General features: G+C 36.7%; 1 protein-coding gene across 2 annotated transcripts in view; it reads right to left on the bottom strand.

Annotated features, from left to right (window-relative positions):
- KIAA1109 (KIAA1109 ortholog) overlaps positions 1 to 11,751 on the bottom strand; it is a 210,622-nt gene that overhangs the window by 99,551 nt on the left and 99,320 nt on the right. For both annotated transcript variants that reach the window (XM_025385484.1, XM_025385483.1), the window contains 5 exons: positions 8,042 to 8,193; positions 7,436 to 7,586; positions 7,113 to 7,265; positions 4,853 to 5,093; positions 3,500 to 3,642 (listed from right to left, as the gene is read on the bottom strand). In XM_025385484.1, coding sequence (XP_025241269.1) covers positions 3,500 to 3,642; positions 4,853 to 5,093; positions 7,113 to 7,265; positions 7,436 to 7,586; positions 8,042 to 8,193 — 840 coding nt within the window. The remainder of the gene's footprint in view (positions 1 to 3,499; positions 3,643 to 4,852; positions 5,094 to 7,112; positions 7,266 to 7,435; positions 7,587 to 8,041; positions 8,194 to 11,751) is intronic.

Below are 11,751 nucleotides of genomic sequence, written 5' to 3'. Positions count from 1 at the left end.
GGCTGGAGTGCAGTGGCCGGATCTCAGCTCACTGCAAGCTCCGCCTCCCAGGTTTACGCCATTCTCCTGCCTCAGCCTCCCAAGTAGCTGGGACTACAGGCGCCCGCCACCTCGCCCGGCTAGTTTTTTTTTGTATTTTTTTTAGTAGAGACAGCATTTCACCGTGTTAGCCAGGATGGTCTCGATCTCCTGACTTCGTGATCCGCCCGTCTCGGCCTCCCAAAGTGCTGGGATTACAGGCTTGAGCCACCGCGCCTGGCGCCCTGCAGTTTTTTACAGGACTCAGGATAGACATCTACCTGGAAGGAAACTAGAGGCTTTTTGCTAACAGCAAGAAATGTTGACGCAATGGACACCAGTGCTGTGAAGCCCTTAAAAGTCTTAACCTCCTCTGGAAAGCAGAAAAGTTTATTCCCTTTTCTATGCCTTCCCAGTCATCCTCACTTAGATGAGGAAAGGTGGAGAAAGGGTGTTGACACAGGAAATAATAGAACACTTAAAACATATGAAACACTTGATAAGCATGTTTCATGTATTATCTTATTTAATCCTTAAGTTCTCTAAGGTAAGATATTATTTCTGTCCTAAAGGATGAAGAAAAGTCACTTACATACTTACTAAGGAAAAAGCCAGATTTTTAACCCATCTACCTAACTTCTACCTTCAAATTCTTAACACTAAATTATCCTTCCAAGTACTCTAATAATCAATGTTTAAGATTTAATTCTCTGGAGAGCTCTAAATGCCAAAAAGACTTTCCACAATTAATAAAAAAAAAATAAAAATTACGGAATTTTTCAATTTCTATCTTCTGTCACATCTATGATTAGAATGGCAGATCAATTTAAAATACAGTACAAAAAAAGACTACAAAGGCAAAAAGATCTTGAAAAGCAAAGATCTGAAACTAAGCATTTGGAATTTCACATTTTTAGAGGACTTTAATAATCCATAGCAAAAGAATGTTCAAAAAAATTCTGAAAATGAACACCTTTAACAGGAAAACACCTAAATATGATTCAGGAAAAAAGCTAAGACAGATTAAAGTGTCCATCAGGAAAAAAAGCTAAGACAGATTAAAGTGTCCCAAGCTTCTAACTATACTGTGGAAACAATAAGCTCAATAGTTAAGTCTTCTTTTTAAAGTATATCAAACTATCATTGAATGTTTTAACCAAAAGAGCCATACTTACACAGAATAAAAACTTTGAAAGCCCAAGAGACTATTCAATACAAAGTAAGTCCTGTGTTCCAGTATACTGGCTCCCTTTCCCAGAGGCTCTCTTGTTTCTTATCTATCTTTACATAAATCATTTAGGCCTCTATAAGTACGTACATATTTATCCTTTTTTAAACACACAAATAGATATCATCCTATACTTTATCAGTGTACTTCTGTGATCATTCCATATCCACTTACAGATATACTTCATCTAAAAGATTTCCTAGTATGCATCTATATCATTGTACACTAGTTTATTAGTCCTCTAATGATTAGTAATTTGTGTTGTTTCCACGATATTCCTTTTATAAATAGTGCTGCAAAGAATGTTCTCAGACTCATCATGTCTTTGAGCATCTATGACTTTCTCTAGAATGAATTCCTAAATATGGAACTACTAGATAAAAGAGCATCACCTTCTAAATTTTGACACATATTGCCACATTGTTATTCAAAGAGGTTGCACCAATTTGACTCCCATCAATGCCATATTAGAGTATCTGTTTTCTCACATCTTCACCAACAATGTACACTATTCAAAAGTTTTAGTCTTTCAATCTAGTGAGAATGGAAATCTCATTTTAATTTACATTTCTTTAATTATAAGAAAACATTTTTGTACGTGTGTATGTATTTTTCTGTGAACAACCTGTTTATATCATTTAACCATTTTTTCTATTTGGTATTGGCTTTTTTCTTAGTGATAAGAATGAGATCTTTATATTTTAGAAAATTAGCCTTTTGTCATGTGTTTTACTGTTCTGTTTACAATACAGTCATATGCCACATAATTACAGTTAAGTGAACTATAGGCAACGTATACAACAGTGAACCCATAAGATTATATTATATTTTCACTGTATCTTTTCTATGTTGAAATAAACAAACACCATTGTATTACAATTGCCCACTGGCTTCAGGATAGTAATATGCTGTACAGGTTTGTAGCCTAGGAGCAAAGGCTATCCCATATAGTCTAGGTGTGTAGTAGGCTGTACCATCATCTAGGTTTGTATAAGTATAGTCTATGATATTTGCACAACGACAAATTGCCTAATGACCCATTTCTCAGAATGCATCCCTGTCATTAAGTGATACATGACAGTATATTACTTTTTTCTCTGTAGAAATTTTTATTTAATATTGTCAAAATTATCATTTTTATGGATTCTGGGCATCAATGTGAGTCTATACACAGACTTTCAAAGAAAGTTAAAAAAAAAATTTTTTTTTTGAGATGGAGTCTCGTTCTGTTGCCCAGGCTGGAGTACACTGGCAGGATGTCCGCTCACTGCAACCTCCGACTCCTGGGTTAAAGCAATTCTCTGCCTCAGCCTCCCAAGTAGATGGGATTACAGGCGCCTGCCACCACACCCGGCTAATTTTTGTATTTTTAGTAGAAATGGGGTTTCACCATCTTGGCCAGACTGGTCTTGAACTCCTGACCTCGTGATCCACCCGCCTTGGCCCCCCAAAGTGCTAGAATTACAGGCGTGAACCACCGCACCTGGCCAGAAAGTTAAAATTTTAACTTTTTCAGTGCTCACAACAGTGAACTAGCAAAAAAATAAAAGAACCATCAACAACAAATAACTAGCAAAAAATAAAGAACCACTAACAACAAATAATTTATTAAGGGTCAGATATTGCTCTAGGCATTTTTCATGAATTAACTCAGTTATTTCTCAGAACAACCCTCTTCAGAAGGTTACTATTATAATCTCCATCTTACACCAAGGAAACTGCAATACAGTTAAAACATACAGTTAAAACCCGTTCAGTCACAGAGCAACTAAGTGGCAGGGGCAGGTTTCAAACCAAGGCAGTCTGGCTTCCAAGGTGGTACTGTAACCACTTTGCTATATATGTCTCTTATCAAGCATCCATTAAATGTTCATAAAACCAAAAAAAATAAAATCATAAAATAGTCTAACCCAAATCACCTACTGATCACACACACTGCCGAAAAGGCTTCTCATTAAAACAGGTAATTATAAGATTATCAACATTTTCTATTTGGGATTTTATTGAATACAGTATTCAATAAACTGAAGACAGCTCTAAGGCTTGGTAGTTATAGTGATCCTTAATCAACAGCAGTTACTGATGATATAATTTTCAAAGAAATATTTAAACTGAAATAACAAATCAAGTTAATTTCAACACAAAAATGCTATCTGAATGTTAGGTTGGACACCTAACATTTAAATTTGAGATAAAATTTTAGGTTTTCTCTGTAAGTCTAAATAACTCTAACCAAAAAGAGCAATAATATACCTTTATTTTTAATGCAGAGTCACTATGGGTATGAGTTTTAGAAAGTTTCCTCATTATCTCAGCTCCAGTTACGGGTCCGGAGCTACCAGGTGGAGGTCGGTTAGCTGTTCCTTCTAATAGCATTGTGTGTTCACTGACTGTGGCTGAAACAGTTCAAAAGAATAAGTGAGCAATAGATTATCACACATTTTCTTGAAACATCAGCCCCAATATTTCTAGTTATATAATGACACTCAACTTTCATATTCCTTGACAACTATTTATTTTCTCCCCTACCCCAATCCTCTCACTCAGTTTCAAGAAAGGAACAAATGGCTTTCATTCAGACTTTCACATATTCCATGCAAACGATACTCAGACCAAAAGCCAATTCAACTAAGCTCAAGAAAGCACAGACTGCTCATAGATTAAAAGAGGAATTTGCAGATAATTGGGATATTCAGTGTACTGGTTTTCAAACTTTTGTGTACATTTGAAATTTTTTTAAATAAGTAATAAACAAAATCTACCCTATTCCTCATAACTCATTTATTTGTTAAGTATCAAGTTATTTTTAAAACTAAGCTTGGTAAAGTTTTATATATCAATGTTCTAAAATCTCTAATTTTAAGACTACTCTTTCAATATTTTTTCCAAAACATCACAACATGCATTTCCACTAAATATGATAGGTCATGATAATAAAAATTAACCTTTCACAAAGCATTAAGGTATGCAAGTACATTTCATAAATGCATATCCACTATTGTTCTGACACAGCCATTTTGTTGACAAAATTGTAGGTTGAGTGCAGGCCCCCAAGGTTACATAAATTCAGGATCAAGCAGGCATCAGGTAAAAAGACAAAGGCCCCTTTAAAATACTGTGGCATAGGGAAGATGATAGACAAATACAAATTTTAAATAGAGGTTTATGGGTTTCATTCAAAACGTTCTACTTACATTAAGATATCTTTGTCCTGGATAGATCAGGAGAAGTCTACAGTATTTCACAAAACTGAGCTTATAAAATCAGGTCAGTATGAAAATTCCTAATCATTATCACGTATTTGGCTAATAAAAATCATACTTGTATACCTAAGCCACGACCATTTTCCAATCTGGGACATGAATTATTAAAATTATCACAAGTACCATGTTAACAAGTATGTAATATCTAAAATTGCTTATATTAGTAATTTATTAATAACTGTGAGGAAAAACAAAGAGTCTTGATATTTTTAAAGAGGTATATTAACTTATTAATAAAAGATGCATAATATCTAAGCAAAAAACATACAGCAATTGTGTTGAGTAAGAAAACACCCTAATTGTGACGTGTAAGAAAGTACTCAATAGAGGCTTACAAAACTACCTGCATCAAACTCAAATTCTGCTCCATCAGCACTGGTATCACTTTGAAGACCACCCCCATTGTCCAATCCAAGTCCATCTTCATGTTCATGGTCCATAGCTACTTGAGGTTTCAGAGGCTGAGCTGGTCTATGTAAGCTAACTCCTTTAAAGGCTGGTGTCACCACAATAAACTTCATCCACTGCCTTGCCAGTGCAACTAAACCTTTCTTCAAAGTTACCAAAGCAGGAAGTCCATCACTCTGTAACAATAATGATGTGGTTAGAAGTAATCTAATGTAATAATATCAGTTACCATTTAAGTGTTTTGCATGTATTTATTCAAATATCATAATCCCCATTTACAGATAAAGAAACTAAAACTTAGATGTTAAGTAATTTGTTCAAAGTTACCCAAGAGAGTCAGGATTTCAATTATATGTAGACTACAGAATCTAATCTCTAGACACAACATTTCATCTTTGTGTCATAAAACAACACAACAGCACAGGTCAATATGATACTAGATGCGGGATGCAAAATTGGAATTTTCTTCAAGAAGCATTCAATCTACTTTACTTATTTTGCCCAAGTGAAGAATCAAAATGTACTTTGAGCTACCTGGAACATTCAGTAAGCAAAGAGGAAGTAAAATTATTTCCTTCAAAGATTAGGTAACTACCATTGTTTTAACATTTAAAAAAATAAATTACTGTAACTTATGTAGTATGCTAGACATAGATGAATTTGTAACTGCCTTGAAAGTTAACTGTATCATCAGTAATAATTATATACTTTAAAATACATTTTATTCCACATGGTGATGATTATAAGAAAGAAACTTTTGGCTCTTTTCCTGTTACCTTAGTCTAATTACCTTGCCTTAGCCTAAAGAGAAAAATACCTAACTCTTCTTCATCCTGCTTCCTACCATTCCTCATTTTAGGAGAAATGGTTAATTTGATTGAAGAGCACCATTTACTAGAGGGCAGGAATCACCCCGCTTACTTTCTGAGGAATACCAAGTCCACTAGCCTGTCCTTTCATTCCTAGCCTCACATGAGGGCCATGTTGTGCCTCTTCCTCTTACATGGAAAACACATCTGGCAGAGCATCCATCCATGGGAAACGCCTGCCCTGTTCAAGCTTCTCTACCTATAACTACACAGGCAAGTTAGGCTTACACTGTAGATTTCCCAGTCTTCAATTCACAGGAAGGGAGTAAAAAGCACTACACCAGCCTTAGGTCTAAGTGTCTTTTTCAAATCCAACACTTACTAGAGATTCTTGACTTGTCTGATGAATGGCTTGACTGGCCATTAATAATACTGATACATTGGTCCCTAATTTGACTAAAGATTCTTGTGTGTCCCCTATTAGCCAGCAGCTTGAAGAAGAGAAGAGAGATCCTAGAAGTTGTAAAACTCTAATCATCATGTGTTATCTGCTTTTCTAAAGGCAGAGATGGATTGTATTTATTTTGTGCAATTATATATTCTCCCCTCAATCATCAATTAGTCCCTGTTTCATGAAACTGTATGTGAAATTTGGCTCTGGTGATTATTCTCTTGCTTAAAAACTCTTTATACCTTTAGCTTCCAAGACATCAATCTTTCCTGGTTCTCCTACCTCTTTCTTTCCCTTCCCATCACTCCATGTATCCCTATCCAACAACCTACACCCCCTTTAATTTTGGCATTCTTCAGGATTCCATCCTTGAGCAGTTTCTTATTCAACATAGCATTCCTGGAAATCTCATCCATGTCTACAGCTTCTACTAACACCTTTATGCTAGCAACTCCCAAATCATGAATCTGAGCACGGGTCTATAAACGGGTCTATATACGGGTCTATAAACCCGTATTTCTTTTTTTTTTTCTTTTTTTTTGAGACAGAGTTTTGCTCTTGTTGCTCATGCTGGAGTGAAAAGGAGTGATCTTGGTTCGCTGCAGCCTCTGCCTACCAGGTTCAACCCGTTCTCCTGCCTCAGTCTCCCGAGTAGCTGGGATTACAGGTGCCAGCCACCACACCCAGCTAATTTTTTGTATTTTTAGTAGAGACAGAGTTTTGCCATGTTGGCCAGCTCGATCGCGAACTCTTGGTCTCAGATGATGCACCCGCCTCAGCCTCCCAAAGTGCTGGGATTATAGGTGTGAGCCACCGTGCCTAGCCAATAGACCTGTATTTCTAACCATTCTCACATGCATCTCAAACCCTGTGTATCAGTGGTCCACCAACACAATAGAGAATTCCTTAAAACTAATGTAGTTTCAGTAACTTACCATTGTAGCATCATCAATGATGGAGTAATTTGCCTGGTGCAGGTAGTGGTGTAGTATATTACATAGTAAACATGAAGGATTTTCTTGGAGAAAGCGAGCAACTTTCGTAAGTCTGTTGTATTTACTTCTTAGGGGAAAATGTACACTTTTATTCTAAAATCAAGAAAAAACAATAGATTTAGAGTGATAGGTATGAAAGAGCCTACAAATAAAAGATATTCAGTAATTAAGAACTTGTAAGTCTGATATTTTCCAACAATGATTAACAATAAGGGGTCATTTTCAATACTAAAGTTTGTATAATACCTTATTTAAAGACATACCTCTAATGCTTCTGTCATTATGCATCCCATAACAGCACAAATTCTCAAGGTTCCCTCAGTTTCCAATTTGTTTAAGGATGACTTGAGTTGGTCAATGGGAACAAGCCATGCACCAACAGCTGGCGTTGCAGTGCTTAAAAGGTTCAGCTGCCTTTTAACATAAATAAAAAATTATAAAAACAAGTGTCAAAATATGTATTTCAAACAATCCCCCATACCTACTGTACTTAGTGGTTGTTTTACTCAGGCAAAATTACTTTATTTTCTTTTTGAGCACTGATAAATTATGAAAGCAAAACTAAGAAACGTTAAAAAGTTGGACAATAGAAAAGAAAGAAAAAAAAAGCCTGTCAGAGATAAAAAGAGTAAACAAAAGTCTAAGGGAGAGGAACATATAAAAATAAAACTAAAGTACTATGAAAGAAATTGGGTCAAACAAGGTGAGACTAATGTCTACAAAACATATGAAGTAAGAATGATAAAAAAGTTGCAACCTTAATACTATATATACCAGAAAAGTAATTTTAAAAAATATGAAATAGAATTGTATACTATTTAAAATAAAGAAACATCAAGGGATAATACTATATTTTAAAAACTCTTTACCTAGAAAATGCATGTGTGTGAGATCTCACATTGGTGGGAGCTGCAAAACTAAACCAAATTTCTTTAATGGTCAACTTCATGCTACATGAATCTGGAGGAGGAGGCATCAGAGGTAGATCTTTTTTCAAATCATCAGATTCGACTCCTTCATCCTATATAAAACAGAATGCAAAAAACTTATTAACATACAGCCCTTAAAACCACTAACACACAGGCTAATGTTTTCAGTGCAAAACTTTTTCATCAAATCAAGTCTGGGAAAGTCTTTACTTCTCCTTTACGTTTGAAGGATATTTTTGCCAGATATACTATCCTTTGAAAAGTGTTTTTCCTTCAGCACTTAAATATGTCTTGCGACTCTCTCCTGACCTGTAAAGATTCCACTGAAAAATCTGCTTCCAGTTATATCAGAGCTCCATCGTTATTTGTTTCTTTTCTCTTGCTGCTTTTAGGATCCTTTCTTTATGCTTGACCTTTGGGAGTTTAATGATTAAATATCCTGAGGTAGTCTTAATTGGTTTAAATCTGCTTGGTATTCTCTACCTTCTTGTACTTGAATATTGATATCTTTCTCAAGGTTTGGGAAGTTCTCTGTTGTTATCCCTTTAAACAAACTTTCTACATCTCTTTCTCTACCTTCTCTTTAAGGCCAGTAACTCTTAGATTTGCCCTTTTGAGGCTATTTTCTATATCTTGTAGGCATGCTTTGTTCCTTTTCATTCCTTTTTCTTTTGTCTCCTCTGTGTTTTCAAACAGTCTGTCTTCAAGCTCATTAATTCTTTCTTCTGCTTGAACAATTTTGCTAGTAAGAGACTCTGATGCATTCTTCACTATGTCACTTGGATTTTTCAGCTCCAGAATTTCTGCTGGATTATTTTTAATTATTTGTCAAATTTATCTAATAGGATTCTGAATCCCTTCTCTGTGTTACCTTGAATTTCTCTGAGTTTCCTCAATACAGTTATTTTGAATTCTCTGTCTTGAAATTTCTCCGGGATTAGTCCCTGGTGCCTTATTTAATTCATTTGGTGAGGTCGTAGTTTGCTGGCTGTTTTTGATGCTTGTGGATATTCATCAATGTCTGGGCATTGAAGAGTTAGGTGTTTATTGTAGTCTTCACAGTCTGGGCTTGTTTGTACCCATCCTTCCTTCTTGGGAAGGCTTTTCAGGTATTCAAAGGGACTTGGGTGTTATAAGTTTTTGGCCAGCACAATCATATCTGCCTTAGGGGGTACCCCAAGCCCTGTATCACTGTTCTTGCAACTTATAGAGATACCACCTTGGTGGTGTTGGATAAGATCCAGAAGATTCTCTGGATTACCAGACAGAGGCTTTTATTATTTTCCCTTACTTTCTCCCAAAGAGAGTCTCTCTCTCTGTGTGCTGAGCTTCCTGAGGCTGGGAAAGCAGTGACACAAGCACCCCTGTGGCTACCACCACTGGAACTGTGTGGGGTTAGACCTGAACCAGCATAGCACTTTGTCTCACCCAGGGCCTGCTGTAACCACTACCTGACTTCTGCCTATATTTGCTCACAGACCTAGAGCTCTACAATCAGTAGGTGGTGAAGCCAACCAGGCTTGTATATTTCCATTCAGGGTGGTGAGTTCCCCAGGCTCTGGGCAGGTCTAGAGATACTATCCAGGAGCCAACAACTGCAGACAAAAACCTTATAAATCTACTTGGTGTTCTATTCTACCATGCCTAAGCTGGCACTTATATCATGAGACACAGACCTTCCCACTCTTCTCTCCCCTTTCCACAGGCAGAGAATCCTCACCCCATGGCCACCACCATCACAGGCCCGGGGGTAGTACTGTCAAACTACCACTGATGTTCACTTAAGGCCCAAGGGCTGTTCAGTCAGCATGTGGTGAATGCTGTCAGGCCTGAAACTCACCCTTCAGGACAGTGGGCTCCCTGCTGACCCAGGACAGGTCCAGAAATGCCATCCAGGAGCCATGTCCTGAAATCAGGGACCCCAAGAGCCTGCTTAGTACCCTGCATATTGCGACCACGCTGGCATCAAAGGCGCAAGACAAAGTTCTCTTTACTTTTCCCTCCACTTTTCTCAAGCAGAAAGAACCTCTCACTATAGCCACCACAGCTAGGAATGTGCTAAGTCACACCTAAACCAGCACATCGCAGAGTGTCACCCAAGGCCCATGATGTACTACCTGGGTACTACTGCTGGCTATTCAGGGCTCAAAGGCTCTTCAGGCAGCAGGTGATTGATCCTGCCAGGACTGGGTCCTTTCCTTCAATGCAGTGGGTTCCCTTCTGGCCTAGAGTGTGTCTAGAAATGTTGTCCAGGAACTAGGGTCTGGAATGGAGGCATCATGACTCTGCTAAACACTAAATGATGACATCTAAAAGGCCACTAAACACAATTCTGGAGCTCAAGTAAAGAGCTGGTGCTAAAGGTGTGGCCAGTGGGAAAGAGAAGTGTCATTAAATCACGGAACTGACCTAGAAAATGAAATTCGTCAGGGAGCAGACAAATAGCAAGAAGAAAGGAAGAGCCAACAACAGAACCTGAGGAGACCACTACATTTAAGAAGAAAAAATTCCATAAGGAAATGGACCAATAAAGTCAGAGAACCCAAAGAAAATAATGTTAGCAAATTCAAGGACTTTCAGCAAGGAGAGTAGGATCTGAGAGATCAAGAAAGATGCTTGAATTTCTGTCAAGTATTTTAGTAGGTGAAGGAGAAGAAAAGAACAGCTAGGCTCGTCACAGCTCTTCTGTCCAGTGAGTAGCTATTGTATTTTTAAATTTCCTTAATTAAAGTGATAATACATCCCTCAAACATTTCCAAAGACCCCAAAATAAAACAGTGATTAAACTCATTAAACTACACATTAAATAAAAACAAATGTTTTAAAAATAAATCCCTAGGAATCTGGGGGGTAAAGGTGAGTATACCCATGATTACTAGATACCCATACTAGACTTAATTAAAAGGTGGTTTCTTTGGAACTTTTTCCTCTCCAATTGGCCTAATTTTCAAAGTGACCAGAAATATATGTACATATGTTTTAGAATAACAGTTACTACGTTATTATGTACTAGATACTGAGCTAAGCCCTTCATATGTATTGTCTGCTTCAATCTTCACAACACTGCAAGGTCAGTATCATGACCATACTCCTATTACAGGTAAAGAAACTTAGGAAAAGGTAAGGAACTTGCCCCAGGTCACCAGTTAGTGGCACAACATTTCTTCAACACAAAATTTGGAATATTTTTGTTGTTGCTGTTACTGTACTCATCACCACCCATGTAATTCTACCATAATAAAAATAAAAAGTGAGTTGAATATAAGGTACTGATCAGAACTCTTAACTGAAATAAGCAGACACCGACAAAAATATTTAGAACTGACATAAAATACTACCAATAACAAAATGACTTCTGTTAAAATCCTCTAAAACCTATAGGTGGGCTTCTCTTGAATTTTATTAATCTATTAATTCAACAAATATTATTAAGTATCTAATATGAGCAAAGCATAATGCTAGGACTATGATGGATATAAATATATCTATGATATACTTCAGAAATTATATTCCAGTAGTATATTCAGCAACATACTTTGACTAACATTTAAGTAGATATCATAAATCCAAAATAGGGAAAGACAGGCAAATACACTCCAGAAACTAATTTTGAATTGCGTATGTAGTTTTCTTTGTTATTTTTCTAAAGC

This window comes from Theropithecus gelada, chromosome 5 (genome assembly GCF_003255815.1).
Source record: "Theropithecus gelada isolate Dixy chromosome 5, Tgel_1.0, whole genome shotgun sequence".
Classification (NCBI taxonomy): domain Eukaryota; kingdom Metazoa; phylum Chordata; class Mammalia; order Primates; family Cercopithecidae; genus Theropithecus; species Theropithecus gelada.
This window is presented reverse-complemented; position numbering and strand designations above follow the sequence as displayed.